This window comes from Spermophilus citellus, assembly GCF_964194105.1.
Source record: "Spermophilus citellus genome assembly, chromosome: 4".
Classification (NCBI taxonomy): Eukaryota; Metazoa; Chordata; class Mammalia; order Rodentia; family Sciuridae; genus Spermophilus; species Spermophilus citellus.
The window spans coordinates 15019508-15034639 of NC_138185.1; the positions used below are offsets into that span (position 1 = coordinate 15019508).

Consider the following 15132-nt stretch of genomic DNA (forward strand, 5'->3'; position numbering starts at 1 on the left):
TGAAACAAGTCACACAAATCATTATTTATTTCCTGGGGCCTAATTTTCACTTATCTTGGTAAAAAGGGCACAGAATTGCTCATTTAGTTTTGAGCCCAAATTTCTCTAAAACCAGATCTGCGAAGCTCCATGTGGGAAAGCGCAGAGCAACACAGATTGTCAATTGTGCTTAAGATGGCTTCCAGAAAATGTGCAATGATTGTCGGCTCCCTTTCTCTCTCCTGAAAAAAGGTTTGAAGTTTTTAAAAAGTTTAAAAGTATTTTTTAAAAAAGGGATAAGAAGGTCTTGCCTGAGAAGGCTGGGGTTGGAAAGGAGGGGTGCTGGGTAGGATATGGTCCCTGTCCAGGCCCCCCTGAAAGAAGTGTGCCCATGTCGGCTGCTCCCAGGTAGGCAGGATCTGGCCCATGCCCAGTGCCAGCTGAATAAATAACACCCCATGGGTACAGTGTCTCCAGATGTGCCTGGGCTCAGTGAGAAGGAGGGGGACAGGTTGGAGCCCAGGGGTGTGGGCAGAGGGCTTGTCCAGAATAGGGGCCTCTGAGGGGCCTCTCAGGCTAGCCTGTCTGGCCTGGGACATGGGCTCAGAGAAGAGGTTGGGCCAGTGCCAGGGTTCATTCCATAGGGGACAGCAGGCTTTCTCCAGCCTCCATGGATGAGGCTGGACTCAAGGTGAAGCGGTCCCATCGCTGCTTTCAGGTGGCTTGCCGGCCTCCTTGTCTGCGGTGCTGGCCTCTGCCTGACCTTCTGGAGGAGAGAAGAAAGAGTTCATTTTCTCAGGCACTTTTACACACATGGAAAGCACAGAAGGGAACGGCTGGCAAGCTGATAATGGCGGCTAGCCCGGTGGAGTAGGATGAGGATGATGGTGGCCAAAGGGGACTTCAGCCTGCACTGTAATATCTTACATCTCACCACATAAATGCAGTGTCACTAGTGAAATTAAAATTCAATTCGAGCCAGGTGCGTAGTGGCGCACCCAGTAGCTTGGGAGGCTGAGACAAGAGGATTGAGAGTTCAAAGCCAGCCTCAGCAGTGGTGAGGCACTAAGCAACTCAGTAAGACCCTGTCCCTAAATAAAATACAAAATAGGGCTGGAGATGTGGCTCAGTGGTCAATAGCCCCTGACTTCAATCCCTAGTACCACCCCTGACCCCAAAAGAAGAAGAAGAGAAGGTCAATTAGAGGTCAGGATTGTACACCAGTGCTAAGAGCACAAGACAAAAGGCTACTGAGGGTCAATGCACCTGCGCAGTTTCCCAGAGGGAGTAGGTGCCGGTACAGGTGCTCAGCAAATGGGAGCTGGTCCTGAAGGCACTGAACCAGGCCAGCTGAGGAGTGCCAGGGATGGCCTGCATCACGGATTGGGGGGTCTGATGGCACATCCTGGTGTGCATCACACTGCTGGTGACCTCCCCAATTCCCTCACCCCATCCAGCTAGAAACCTGGGCTGGGTGGGGATGAGGGCAGCAGCAGCCTAAGGAGCCACTTGTGCCATGAGGCGGATGTGAGCTGGGTCTCCTGACTCCCAGCTGCTTTTGTCCCACTGTAGAAAGTGGGAGGGGAAGGCCCTGCCAGCACCCCCTTCACCAGCAGCGGAGGTAAAGTACCATTCACTCCCAGTACCCCCAGTCTCTGTGTCCCCGCTAGCAGGGGCCCACATAGGGCTGGTGTGCATGCAAAGCTCAGTCAGTGGTGCAGTTTGTTCTTTTCAATATCAAATGAACCCAGGGCCTCCACGTGTTAGGCGAGTCCTCTACTACTTAGCTCTACCTCCAGCCCCAGTGACGAACTGTGAAAAGTCACCAGGTGCCCTCCAAGCTCACTAAGGGCCTGCACACAAATATAGTCCCATAGGACACACTTCCATCTAGGGCTCTCAGGCTAAGCCCCACCTGTGACTAAGGAGATCCCCCCCCCCTCCAACTCTATGCTAAGTTTTGGGCTCTGCAGGCCACAGGCCCTTCCCCACACGATCCACATGGCGACCTGCAGGTGCAATTACGGTTATGATGTGTGTGAAAAAATGTGGCTCAGAGAGGTGAGCTGCCCTGCCTGGATCAGGGTGGAGAGCACCTGCGTGCCACCAGAGCTGGTAAAATCCACCCTCTAAGAGCACAGTGCTCTGCAGTCCACCAAGGCCAAGGTCTGCATAACCTCACCCTGCCCTCAGGCAGCTTCAGGACAGGAGTGCTAGTTAGGTGGTGACTGTGTGGGCAGAAGGTGGCTGTCTGGCTCTCCAGCCAGTTCTGACCTCTGTCCCTAGGTTCCCTTGCATCCTGTGATGAGATCTAACAAGGGCCTGGCCCTTCAAGGCTCCTCTGGCCTCCAGAAGCCTGACCAACTAGATGGCACTTTAGGTGACATTTCTACCATGTGACGCCTTACTTGGCTCTGAGCTTCCTGCCCTGGTGAACAGGTCCCCCCTGTTCTCTGCTCTGCTATTCCTCTGCTGTGGGACCTCAGACAAGTCACTTGATCTCTTTACGCTCTGCCTCCTGAGCTATAAAGCAGGATGGCGACACTCCACTCAGACCACAGGGGCTGGGGCCGTCCACAGTCATCTGGCATGCGGGAGTGGAATAGGCTCAACCATTGGTGGCTTCATCTGTGCCAGCCTTGGGTCTCTGGCCAAGAGAAGGCTCTCCAGCACTTCCTGTTGCACTAGCACCCCTGGCCTCCCTCAGGAGCAGCTGCAGAGTGGGATCAGGAATGCTGACCATGGAGGGCAAGCATTGGCTTCTCCACGCCTGGCCTGCTGCTTCTCTCATTATTAGGCAAAATAAGGAAACATCTGTGCTCTCTACATAGGAAATACCAAGAAAGACGGAAGGTTTGTGCACAGCTGCTGCCTGGGCTAACATACATGAGCAGGCCCCAGACTTGGGGAGGCCGGGCAGCCCGTCCTAGAGCTTCTTCCCAGCCCTGGCTGCATATTAGCCTCCTGGAAGCTTTAAGCAGGAGAGGCTGCTCTGGGTCCCAGCATGGGCCCGTTGGGTCAGGACCTCTGGAGTAGTGCTTGGAGGCTCTGACTCAGTGAGTCCCAGGACTTAGCTCAGTCCAGACCCGCCTGATGACGCTGCTCACTGAGGCCTCCTGTGGGGGATCTTGGACAGTCACTCCTGCCTGGACTCCACTGTGAGTACTTCACATTCTTACAATGTTCTGTCCTCGTGTCTCCTTCCCAAAGGTCAGTCACTCTGGCAGACAAATGTCATATACTTAAGGACCCAGACACTTCAAGGATTCTGAGTCAGACAGTACAGACCATGTTAGAAGGACCTGGGTGCATGGCAGAGCAGCCACAAGGGCTGGAATGGGGGGGCAGACAAAGTTTACCAGAGCTGAGGGGGAGGACACAGAAGCCTTTAGGGAGCCCCTGGCAATGCGCCCAGCATGACAGTTGAGCATGCCGTCCGTTCAGCTGGCAGGGAGCAGCCACTGAGTAAGCATCTTCCACGTGCTGACCACTGCCAGGCACCGCGAGCACACTGGAGCAGCTTGGTGAAGGGGTGGGGGGCAGCTGTGGTAAGGGGTCTAAGGAGGTTGCCCACACAAGGGGGCCTCTCTCTGAGGGGGATGTGGTCAGGCAAGGCCTCTCAGCAGAGCAGGTGTCTTCACAAGTGAGAAGCAGCCAGGCAGGGGAGGAAGGAAGAGCCAGACAGAGGAGCTGACAGGGCAGTTTTGAAAACAAGCAGTACTTTCCTCTGGCTGGATAGGGAGGAAGTGAGAACTGAGGCTGGAGAGGAGAGCAGGATGGCAGCTGAGGTGGCGTCCACACCTGGGTAAGGCACTTGGGCCACATCACCAGGGAGAGCCTGCAGACCTTCAAACAGGAGGTGTGGGTGCGTGGGGTTCCTGCAGCAGGGGTCAGGGGCTCTTTCTCGAGGTATAAAGACTATCGGGATGACCCTGAGCAGGCCACCCAGCAAGTTAATATAGTTCTCTGGGCCTCAGTTTGTCCACCTATAACATGAGTTAGGTTCTGAAGTCTTCTGTTTTGTCCCTGTAGGTCATTTCTGGGCAGCAAGGACCAAGAACTCTAGGCTGGGGCTCTACAGAGCAAGGCAAGACTATGGCTTCCTCCTGGCCTCCTCGCACCCACTCCCACCCCTCCCCCAGCTTGTTACTGTAGCAAGCAGAGTTCCTTCTAACCATCCTATAAGCACTGCCCTGGAGAGGTGGGTGCAGATAGCCCAAAGCTCCAATGCCCTGTGGGAAGTGATGTGATAGTCATGACCTTGGCCTTGGAGGTGCTATGGAAGCCTTTCTCAGAGGAAAAGGCCCTAGCCAGGGCAGGGGCCAGGGAAGGCTTCCCAGAAGAGCCCAGAGCAGACAGGTTGGACCTGAGCCCAGCAGGGTTTTCTGGGAGGATGGAGGGAGACACAGAGGAAGTGGAGTGTCCCAGACAATACTTGAATGGTGCATGTGACCTTTCCTCTGGGCCTTTCTTGGCCTGTGGTCACCAAGCACCTGCTGTGTGCCAGGCAGAACAGGCCCCTGCTATTTCGGAGCTGCTACAACAAATGAGACCTTATCTGAGGGTGAGGAGAGTCACATGGCTGGGGAGGAGGCTTTAGCTGTTAGGGGCGCCTTTCAGAGCATCTGCCCTCTGAGCCTGGGACCAAGGACAAGAGGACAGCAGCCCCAGCTCCAGGAGAGGGGAGGGAGATGTTCTAAGCTGAAGATGGGTAGAAAGGACCCTGCTGGCTGTAGGGGTGGGCTGGAGAGTGGGGGAGTGGGTACAGGGAGGCCAGGAAGGTGGGTAGTGGCCAGCGCCCAGTGGAGGGAGCTGGATGTATCCTGGAGGAGAATGACAGAACCGGTGAGTGGACTGGGGAGAGGGAAGGGGAGTGCCCTGGATGCCTGGCCAGGGAGTCTCTGGGGCCTGAGATGTTGGCACTGCCAACCTAGAGACTGGCTGGTCTCTGCCACTGACTATCAGCAGGCCTAACTGGAGTGCAGCTGCTTCTCTGAGGAAGAGGGGTAATCTGGGATGGGGGTGCCAGCCTCTCCCCTGCCAGGACCACTGGATCTGACCTGCCCCCTCAAGTGCCAGCTCGCCCATGTCTGCAGCCAGCTTCCGCACGCTCACAGCCTCTGAGTCACCCTGGATGTCAGGGACGGCATTCCGACGGCCCGTCCGGTCACAGGAGATGAAGTCCGAGTAGGAGGACTCGACCTCCATCATGCTTGTTGCATCGCTCCTCGGGCCTGTGGGGACAGAGGACAGGAGGGCAGAGGTGAGGCAGAATGACAGCTACTGCCTTTTTTACTGCAGACAGAGCAGAAAGCACAGAAAATACAAAGAACAAAATCAGCCACCTGTAACCCCTGACACAGCCAACCACCACCACCATCTCAAAGAACACAGCCTTTATTCTAAGGAAACATTGACACACTTATCAGTATCATGTGCCAGGCACTGGCTAGGTGCTATAGATGTAGCAGAAAACAAGTTGGCCATGGTCCCTGCTCTCACAGGGCTTATGATCTACCAGAGGCGGCATCCAACTACCCGGCACCTACATCAGGACCACAGTGCGCAGCCCTGTGAGGGAGAATGCAGGGTGCTGAAGTGACTGGCAGGACCTGACCAAGGCTGGAGTTGGCAAAGTGACATGAACAGACATTTAGATGAAGAGTGAGAGGAAGAGCATCACAGAGAAGGAACATCTTCTCTGTGATGCACCTGTGAAGACTCTGAGGAGGGAGTGTATGGTGGGCTGAAAAGCAAAAGAGCCAGCAGTCTGGAGAATGGTGGGGCAGGGACACTGGGGACAGTGCTGAGGTGGGCAGGGGTCAGACCACATCTGAAACTTGGACTCTGAGGGGTGTCAGGCCAGGTTATGAATGATTAGCTGTGCGTTTCAAAGATGACTCAGGGTTCTAGCTGGAGCTGGGCCTGGAGGGAAGGAAGTCGGGAGACTTCCGCTCGGGTACAAGAAGACAGTGGTGGAGCAAGGCGGTGGCGAGGCCAACTTGAGATGTAATTTGGAGGACAAATCCATAATAGTTATTGTTTGTTGGGGAACTTAGGTTGCGCTTGAATAAATAGGTGGACAGCGGTGTGGCTTCCTCAACAGGGAATGTCAGCAGAGTATCTGGGGAGTGAAGGCGAGTTCTGAGGGTGAAGTTAAGAGTTCTAGTTAGTGATGCCAACCTTGTATGGCCTGTGAGCCCTCCCAGAGGACAGGGGGAGTAGATACAGGGACCAAAGGGGCTGGCGCTCAGAAGAAAGATGGGGTATAAAGGGAGGAAAGAGATGGAAGAAGAAATCATTACTATTGAGATGGGGACTAACAGCCCTCGAGGTTGAGGAACAGCCTAGGAGTGAGAAGAAGACAGCCACAGCTGTAAAGAAGAGCCATATACATTAAGAAGCATATGGCCCTGGGCTTGAAACACACCCAAAAAAAATTATCTGGGGATCATACTACACATTGTGTTTTATAGCCTATTCTTTGGAACAAAGACCTGACTCTCTCTGAGCCTCTTGTTTCCCATCTGTAAAACAAAAGCAGGGCCAAAATTCTGTGTAAGGCGATTTCCCCTTCTATCCAGAAGATGGCGCACCTTGCATATCTTTCTTTGCTGCCTGAGGGGTGGGGGTTCAGGCTCCTCCTCAGCTAAAGGAATTCCCAGAGGCAGTTCCTTCTGTAGGTCACAGTTTCACTTCAACCCTCTCCCTATGGGGAAAGTGCTCAAGTCTTCATATCAGGAGAATGGGCTGCTGTAATAATGGTAACAATAGCATAACCACCAGTCCAAATTATGAGGACAATGCTAATAATAGCAAAGGTAGTGTGACCAGGAATTTATGCTTTGTATACTTCACTTAATGGCTGGCACAGCGTCTGAGCTAAGTTTACAAGCCTGAATGGGAAAGGCCTCAGCAGACCCTCTGGGTCCTAGGCCTAGGCTCTGCTCCCCTTGTATCTGCTGCTCATGGGAAGGGTCTGACCCTGTCAAGCCACTCTGTCCCCTGAAGCCTTGGTTTCTTCAGCTCTTGTTCTCTGGTTAAAGTCAGCTCCATGAAAACAGGAAGCTTCTCACCATGCAAACAGGACCAATCCCAGCAGCTGTGATCTGGCTGCTCCATCCCTGCACACTCCGAGCAGCACCTGGGGGAGAGCAGCTGCTCTGTAACCGCTCCCAGGATCACATTTCATCTGTCTATCCATCCAGGCATCCATCCAGCCCCTCTGCCACCACCTCTCTAGGGATGATGGACTGTCTGCACCTCAGGACCTGGGAAAGGCCTGCATCCTGCAGAGTGCTGCTCTTCTTGTCTGGTATCTCCAGGAGAATACCTTGGGATGGAGTTACAAGCTCATCTAAAAGGCTAGCCTCACTCAGACACCCTGGGGCTTTGCCCCGCCTGACCCTACAAGCTTCCCAGGACAGAAAGCTGCCCAACCTGTCACAGAGAGGGCACTCTGACAAGCTCAAAGCCCAGTCCTGGAACACACCCACCAAGCCATCTGGAGCTCACTCAGCTGCCCCCTCCCCATCCCTGCAGGGCCCTGGGAGCCCTCTGTTCCAAAGCACCAGTGTATCAGATTCTCATTTCTCTTACACATTTGTGCTCGTATGTGCTCATATTCTGCTCTTTAAAGTTAAAAGCAAATGGGAAAATAAAAGAAAGAATCCTCAGAGTGGAATATTGTGCCAGCAAATGGTCACTCTCATTTTAGGGGTTTTGTTTTGTTGTTTGTTGCTAGGGTTGAAACTCAGGGCGTCACACAAAGAAAATGGTTCTTCTCAAATCCTGTCATTGAGAGTGTAAACTACCAAGGACTTCTTTAAAAATGGCTTAACAATAGGAAACAAGAAACCTCAACTTTCTTAATATCCTTGAGCCATTAAGTCAGTTTATAATAATTTATTACAAGAAAATAATCCCAGTTGTGCATGAAAATAAATGTACAAAGATGTTCATTGTAGTAATATTTAAAATTCCAGAACAACCAACTGTAAAATGGAGAAATATATAAATATGCTAATTTATATTCAAATGAAGTATCATTCAGGGATTATGATGTTTGTGAATTTTGGGGGGTGGGGTACCATGGATTAAACACAGGGGCACTTAACCACTGAGCCACATCCCCAGTCCTTTTTATTTTTTATTTTGAGACAGGGTCTCACTAAGTTGCTTAGGGCCTTGCTAAGTTGCTGAGGCAGGCCTTGAACTTTCGATCCTCCTACCTCAGCCTCTCAAGCTACTGGGATTACAGGTGTGTGCCACCATACCCAGCAATATTTTTTAAAGATATGAGGAAATCTTCATATATATTGTCAAATGGGAAAAAAAGCCTCAATTGTATAATCACATATTTAAATTGAGTAATTTTTAAATCTTTTATATTAAAAATTTTTTTACATAAAAGCACTCATATAATTCTTAATTAATTAATTAATTATTGTTGTTCTGGAAACTGAACCCGGGAGCTCACACATGCTGTCATTGAACTACCTCCTTGGCCCCCAAATAATTTTTGTCTATGTGTGAAAGTGGCATAAAGCTCAAAGGGTACAAGAGGAAAGACACAAGTATTCAGAACCCTCCCAGCCTACCCCAGACACCTTCCCCACGCAAGCCCTTTCTTAGATCCTTCCAGTCTATGACATCTCCAAATTCCCTCCTTCTTTCCTTCCCTTTTCTTTTATTGAAAACAATATTTTATTTTCCATCATTCTTTTTTTCAATTAAAAATATGTCTTAGAAACAATCTCCAATCACCTTGAAACCACTGTAGTGTGACTGTATCAAGACACTGGAAATAAATCCTAAGTCCTTATAGAGCTAGATTGTTCTTCCTATTGGCTACAGGGTATTTTGTTGTCTCTCTACTGTAGAATGATTTAATCTCTTTCCTACTGATGGACTTTTTAAGAAAAATTCCTCTTAGTTCATTTTGTGCCACTAAAACAAAATATCTGAGGCTGGACAATTTATAAGGAACAGGAATTTCTTTCTCTCAATTCTGAAGGCTGGGAAATCCAAGATTGAGGTGCGAGCATCCTCAATTTGGGGGTTTTGAGGTGAGGGTTGCTGTCTGCTTCCAAGGTGCTGCCTTGATTGTTGTGTCCTCCGGAGGGGAGGAACAGTGTACCTCACATGTAGGAGGCAGGTAGAAGTGACAAAAGAGGCAGCCCCCGAAAGCCTTTTATAGGGGCATCTAACTCACTCACAAGGAGGGGTCCTCAGGGCCTATCTGCCTCTCCACAGGATCACAGGGCAACACCTGGAAGGTGAACAGACAGGTGCAAAGCACAGCTTTCCCTTCACTGCTCTGTTTCATGGGTACCCTATCCATGACATTTTGTATGGGTTTGTTTGTGACATGAGGGTGACAAACAGGAGCTGGTTCCTGTAGTCTGGGCTGTTCTTGGGAGACTCTGGACAGCTCCCCTCACCTCAGCAACCTGGGAACAAAGCAACATTTAGGAGACAATGATGCTCCAGAGCCTGGTCAGGTGGGGGAGCGGAAGAAGCACGTGATTAATAGAACATTAGTCTGGTCCACTTGAGGGGGGAGAGACTGGGGAAACTGACCTTCTGATGCTTTTCCTCTGTGCTTAAAGGTGCCATTGAGACCAGAACCTATGGGTCCTTCTTCAGTGCCTCACTGAGACCCTTCCCCTTGCCCAGCTTCCTTCCCCACATCTGAATAAGGAAAACTGAAATGTGAGCTTTAAGTCCCTCCCAGCCTTGCCAACTCATTCATTCACTGACCACTAACATCCTCTTCATGCCTTGCCAGGTGTAGGACACACCGGAGCCCAAACAAGACATTTATAGCCTGCTGCTAGAAGAAGGTAAAGAACAAGTAAATTCCTCAATTGTAGCAGATTATGCACGAGCGATAGAAGGACAGGAGAGTGTTCTGCTGTGTGGATGGTTTGGTTAAAGGTGGCATGGTCAGGGAAGGCCTCCTTGAGGAGGTGACTTTGAGCTAAAATGACAGAAAAGGTAGAGTGAGCCAGGAGCCAATCCAGGCAGAGCCCAGAGTCAGTGAGGCTGACATCTCTCACCTCAGCTTGAGCCTCCCGGGCTGCTAAGGAAAGAAGCCTCCTTTTCCTCATCCCTAGTAGGCGGGGCCTTTGTGGGGTCTGAATGCTGGTGGGGCATATGACTGACCTTGGACGTCCAGGATGGAAGGGAAGGTACCCCTGCACTGTACCCCAGCTCTTAGGGTCCTGCAGGTGCTCACTCAGGCATGTCAGGTTTCTCCACAGGAAGCCACTGTTCCCTTGGTCCTACTATTCTCCGCAGCTTTGTAAACTAAAGAGACCCCGGACTCTGCCAAGAGCTACATGGTGTGTTCCAAGTCGGAGCTAGTAGCCCCCACTGCTCAGGCAGATTCCATGACACTTCCAAATTGTTTTCCAAATATACTTCAAAGGTCATTTCCTGTTTTTTTTTAAGTTAAATATTTTCAAAAAACACGCAAAAAGCAAGCAGACTTTTGCAGAGGACACAGCACAGGAGGGCGACTCGGTGCTGTGACGGAGGCCTCCTTGGGATGGGCCAACGCTCCGTGAGGCTTCTCTGAGAGAAGAACGGGCTGTGGACACCTGAGGGCAACACCAGGGTCTACTGAACCAGCCTTCCCCACATTCAAAGAGAGCAGCGGCTTCTCTCTGGGATGGGAGGCCAGAACCAAAGAGGCACTAAGATGGGCAGAAGAGGCAGGGCCCAAGCGCCACACGTTCTGAGGAGCCAGGGCAGGGCAGGGCTGCTGGCTGTTGCCATGTTCAGCCCGCTGGCGGCTGGCACCAAAGCTCTCTCTAGTGCCCTAGGGACACATCAGCACAGCTCCACCAGCACAGGGCCTGCTGCCCATTCAAAGAGTGGCCATGGGTAAGGCAGCCAGCTGGGCCCTGGCCTGCACACCTAGAAGGCCCAGAGCCCTGCAGAGAGGCAGAGCAGGGCAGGTAGCAGTGACAGCTGCTTTGGGAGGTGGCGTGGTGAGAAGGGGAGGCTGGGAGCTGGAGCCAAAGCTCTCAGTGACTTCCATGTTGCCAGTCCCCAAGTCAACTGTCTGTCCTCTTCTGACTGACTTCTTCTCAGACCTTGAGGGCCACCAGACACCACACCCTCTGGCTTCCCTCCAACCTCTCTGGCCACTACACAGTGGCCTCCTCCTCTGGGGACCTTTCTGTCAGAGCCCCTCCCCGAGGACCACAGTCTTATTCTCCATGTGGTCCCTGGGGTAGTTCTTAGCCTATCCCTTAAATAGTGTACATTGTGAACCCCGAGAACTCCAGACTCTCTTAAGACTCTGCATTTGTGACTAACGGCCTCTCTGTGTGGCACTTGGCTACGTCATCAGCACTGCAAGCTTCACCTGTCAAGCCCCAGCCTTCGCCCCTCCAGCCTCCCCAGCTCAGTGAAGGCACCGCCAGCCGCCCAGGCTGCTGGAGCTATAAACCTGGATCTGTTCTTGATCCTCCTCCTCCTTCACCACCCACATACAATTCAGTTTGTCACCAGGTCCTGTCATTCCTACTTGGAAAACAGAGCTTAGATCTGCCCAGCTTTCCCCTCCACGGGCACCACCTGGCTCCCATGACTTCTCACCTGGACCCCTGCAGAGCCCCTCACTGCAGTCCTGCTTCTCTCCCCCTCAGCCCCCGATGGATTCCTACACAGTGCCAGAACAATGTTCTCAAATAGAAACTGGGCCACGTGATACCCGTGCTTCATTCAACCTCTGATGCTTTTCTATTCCATACTGAGCAAACTCCAAACTCTTAAGCCAGCCCCGGAAGTCCCACAGTGATCTGGCCCTACCTCCCTTTGCACTCTTTCCTCTCATTTCCTCTCTAGGCCCATTTTGATCTGGCCATATGGGTCTCTCTTTAATTCCTCAAACATTATTATTTATTTAGGTAGGTAGGTAATAAATAGACTGAAACCAGGAACACTAAACCACTGAGCCACATTCCCAGCCCTTTTCATTCTTCATTTTGAAAAACGGACTTGGGGCTGGGGTTGTGGCTCAGTGGTAGAGCGCTTGCCTCGCACACGGGAGGCATGGGTTCGAACCTCAGCACCACATAAAATAAACATATAAAGATAAAGATGTCATATCCATCTACAATAAAAAATATTTAAAAAGGGAAAAAGGTCTCACTAAGTTGCTTGGGGCCTCACTTATTTGCTGAGGCTGGCCTCAAATAGGAGGCTCGCCTCCTGCCTCAGACTCCTGAGCTGCTCTGATTATAATGTGCAGCACCATACCCAGCTATATCTAATTCAATTCCTGACCTCAGGGCCTTCACTAGAGTAACCCCCATGCCTCCAGCATTCTCTACACCCTGCTCTCTACAGAGTCTGGTGGACACAGAGTACATAGGTGGAAATCTGGCTTTGGATTTTTCAAATGTTCCTGCTCTAGGACTGGCAGGGCCTGAGGTCTCCAGAGTTCCTCTGCCTATCACTATTGCAGGCCAAGGAGGCCCAGGCTCAGACACCTGGAGGCAAATAAGGTGGACACAGGAAGGGCTTTAGAGTCCCAACCTCTATCCCATAGCCCACGGCTGCTGGGAAACCCCCGGCACTGATGACAATTCTATGAAGGAGTGGGGGCGGGGGCCGACAGCTGCCTTAAATGTGACTGTGGGGATTAATCATAGCCCACCTTTAGGGAGGGCTACTCCATGCCAGGCTGTGCCAAGCATCTTACAGCCATTATCTCTTGTAATTTTACACTAACACAACAAAACAGAAAGTATCATTGCTGTTTTACAGAAGAGGCAGCCGAGGCTCAGAGAGCTTAGAAGCTTGCTTGAGGTTGTACACCCAGAGTGTGAAGCAGGATTGAGCCTGTCCTCTTATGTGACAAAGCATGGGACTGAGTTAGCATGTGTGTGGCATCCAGTAAGGGTTTGTTAAACATGCACATTCCTCTTCTGCCTTTCTTTCCCCTCAGTCACAGCCTCATAAGACATAGATGAAGAAAGGGCAAGAAAGCAAGGAAGTCCCCAGAAAACATTCTACTAAGTTGGCAAAAAGAAAAATCAAAACAAAGACAATAATAACAACAACAAAAACGCAGATGCATTTTGTCCACTGATGCAAAATTCTGCTTTGGATTTGCAGCTGGAGTAAAACCTTGTGATGCTGGGCTGAGCCGATGAATTCTGCCAACAAATTTTTGGAATCAAACTCCACAGCAATAGTAAAAACAATTATTTTGAGGTACACATTTGAAAACTCTCACCACAGCTATATCCTGTGGCAGGACAGATTATTGTTTTATATAGGGCTGGTGACTGGAACCATGGTGCAAACTTTCATCCATGACAGCCTGTGCTTCTGTGGAGTCTCGGGAATGAAGAACAGTTCCACTGGACTACTGCTTGGTGGCCAGGCACGCTGGGTCTCCTCAGGCCTGCTGCCATTTTACACATTATCTAAGGGACTCACCTACAAAGCAGAGTTCCCAGAGAGTGGCAGCCTTCATCTACTGTGAAGGGAGGGGCAGGAAGGGAATGTGAGATCACTTCCAAGTAGGCCTGCCAAAAGCCTAGGGGCATGCTGAGCTCCACTCAGCGGATGCCAGGCTGAGTGCCACAGGGTACAGGTCTTCCCCTCCAATCTCAGGGGTTCAAGTGTGAATGAAGGGTTAAACTGCCACTTCTGTGATAGGTTTGAAACATGTCTATAAATTCTTTGTTACTTCTCTGTCAAAAGAATGGAGACTGGGCTGGGGCTGTAGCTCAGTGGCAGAGTGCTTGCCTAGCACGTGAAAGACACTGGGTTCAATCCTCAGCACCACATAAAAATAAATAAAGAAAACAAAGGCATTCTGTCCATCTACAACTACAAAAATTAAAAAAAAAAAAAGAATGGAGGGCTGGGTTGTGGCTCAGAGGTAGAGCACTTGCCTAGCATGAGTAAGGCACTGGGTTCGAGCCACATAAAGTAAAAATAAAGACACTGTGTCCATCTATAATTTAAAAATAAATAAATAAATAAAGAGTGGAGACTAACTTGAATCTCTTTGAACGAGCCAGACTTGGTAACTAGCTTTTTCTTCTTTTTTTCCCTTGGGTACTAGGGACTGGACCCAGGGCTTTGAACATGCTAGGAAAATACTCTACCCCTGAACTGTACCTGCAGACTCTGAGTAATTTCTAACAAATAAAATGCAATGTGAGAGATGCTGTGTGACTTCGAAAATGAAGTTTCCACCTGGTTCTTCGGTGGGACACCTGCCTTTGAAGGTTCAGTTGCATGTTGGAAATCTGAGGCTGCCATGCTGTGAGGAAGCCCAAACTAGCCCCTGAGGTGACCACGTGGAGAAGGCCTGAGCTGGTATGGAGAGAGACTGGCCAGCCTGGCTACACAGGCCCCTCACTGCTCCAACCCTGGCTGCTATCTAACTGCAACTGCATGAGAGATTGAAGCCAGAATTACCTAGTCAATCTGTGCCAAACCCCTCATCCACAGAGACTGAGAGAGAGAATGAATTACTGCTATTGTTTTATACCATGGGGGTGATGTGTTATGCAGCAGTGGATAACTAGAGCAACCTCTATTTACTTCTGTCTCAGGGCTTCCTCTCTAATTTTTCTAGAATTCTATAAAGAGCATCCCCTAAATATACTGTGGATAATGAAAAGCAGATACTATTTCTATAATATTAATTCATTCAACAAAATTTTACTGATCACTCAATCAGTACCAGGCTTAGAACACCATGGATACAAAGCCAGGTCCTTGAGAGAAGTTCACAGCCTAAAAAGGGAGATCAGCTCAAAAATCCTTAACTCTTCACAGGTTGTGGTGATGGGACACTCCTTCCAGTTATTCTCCCAATGACAGGTGGGGATGGGTGTGTGTGTAACACTAGCTCAGGATCACGGCTCTTGTCAGCCTATTACTAAAGGGAGAGTAACAGCCCACAGAGCTGATGAGAAAGACCACTTCAGTATACTGTATATAAATCTTTAAAAACTTCAAAAAATCAGGGCTGAGGTTGTAGCTCAGTGGTAGAGTGCTTGCCTAGCACGTGTGAGGCACTGGGTTCGATCCTCAGCACCACATTAAAGAAATAAATAAAATAAAGGTATTGAATCCATCTACACAACATATATGGGGGCTCCAGGTGTAGGC

At 50.4% G+C, this 15132-nt stretch overlaps 1 protein-coding gene across 4 annotated transcripts in view; it reads right to left on the minus strand.

Moving 5' to 3' along the window:
* Positions 1-9: 9 nt before the first annotated feature.
* PKIG (cAMP-dependent protein kinase inhibitor gamma) overlaps positions 10-15132 on the minus strand; it is an 87038-nt gene continuing 71915 nt past the window's right edge. For 3 of the 4 annotated variants that reach the window (XM_081292631.1, XM_081292632.1, XM_081292630.1), the window contains 2 exons: positions 5040-5213; positions 10-745 (listed from right to left, as the gene is read on the minus strand). In XM_081292631.1, coding sequence (XP_081148757.1) covers positions 666-745; positions 5040-5190 — 231 coding nt within the window. In that variant the 5' untranslated portion in view covers positions 5191-5213 and the 3' untranslated portion in view covers positions 10-665. Of the gene's footprint in view, positions 746-5039; positions 5214-11589; positions 11609-15132 lie in introns of those variants that run through there. The other variant, XM_081292633.1, reaches the window with a different exon arrangement.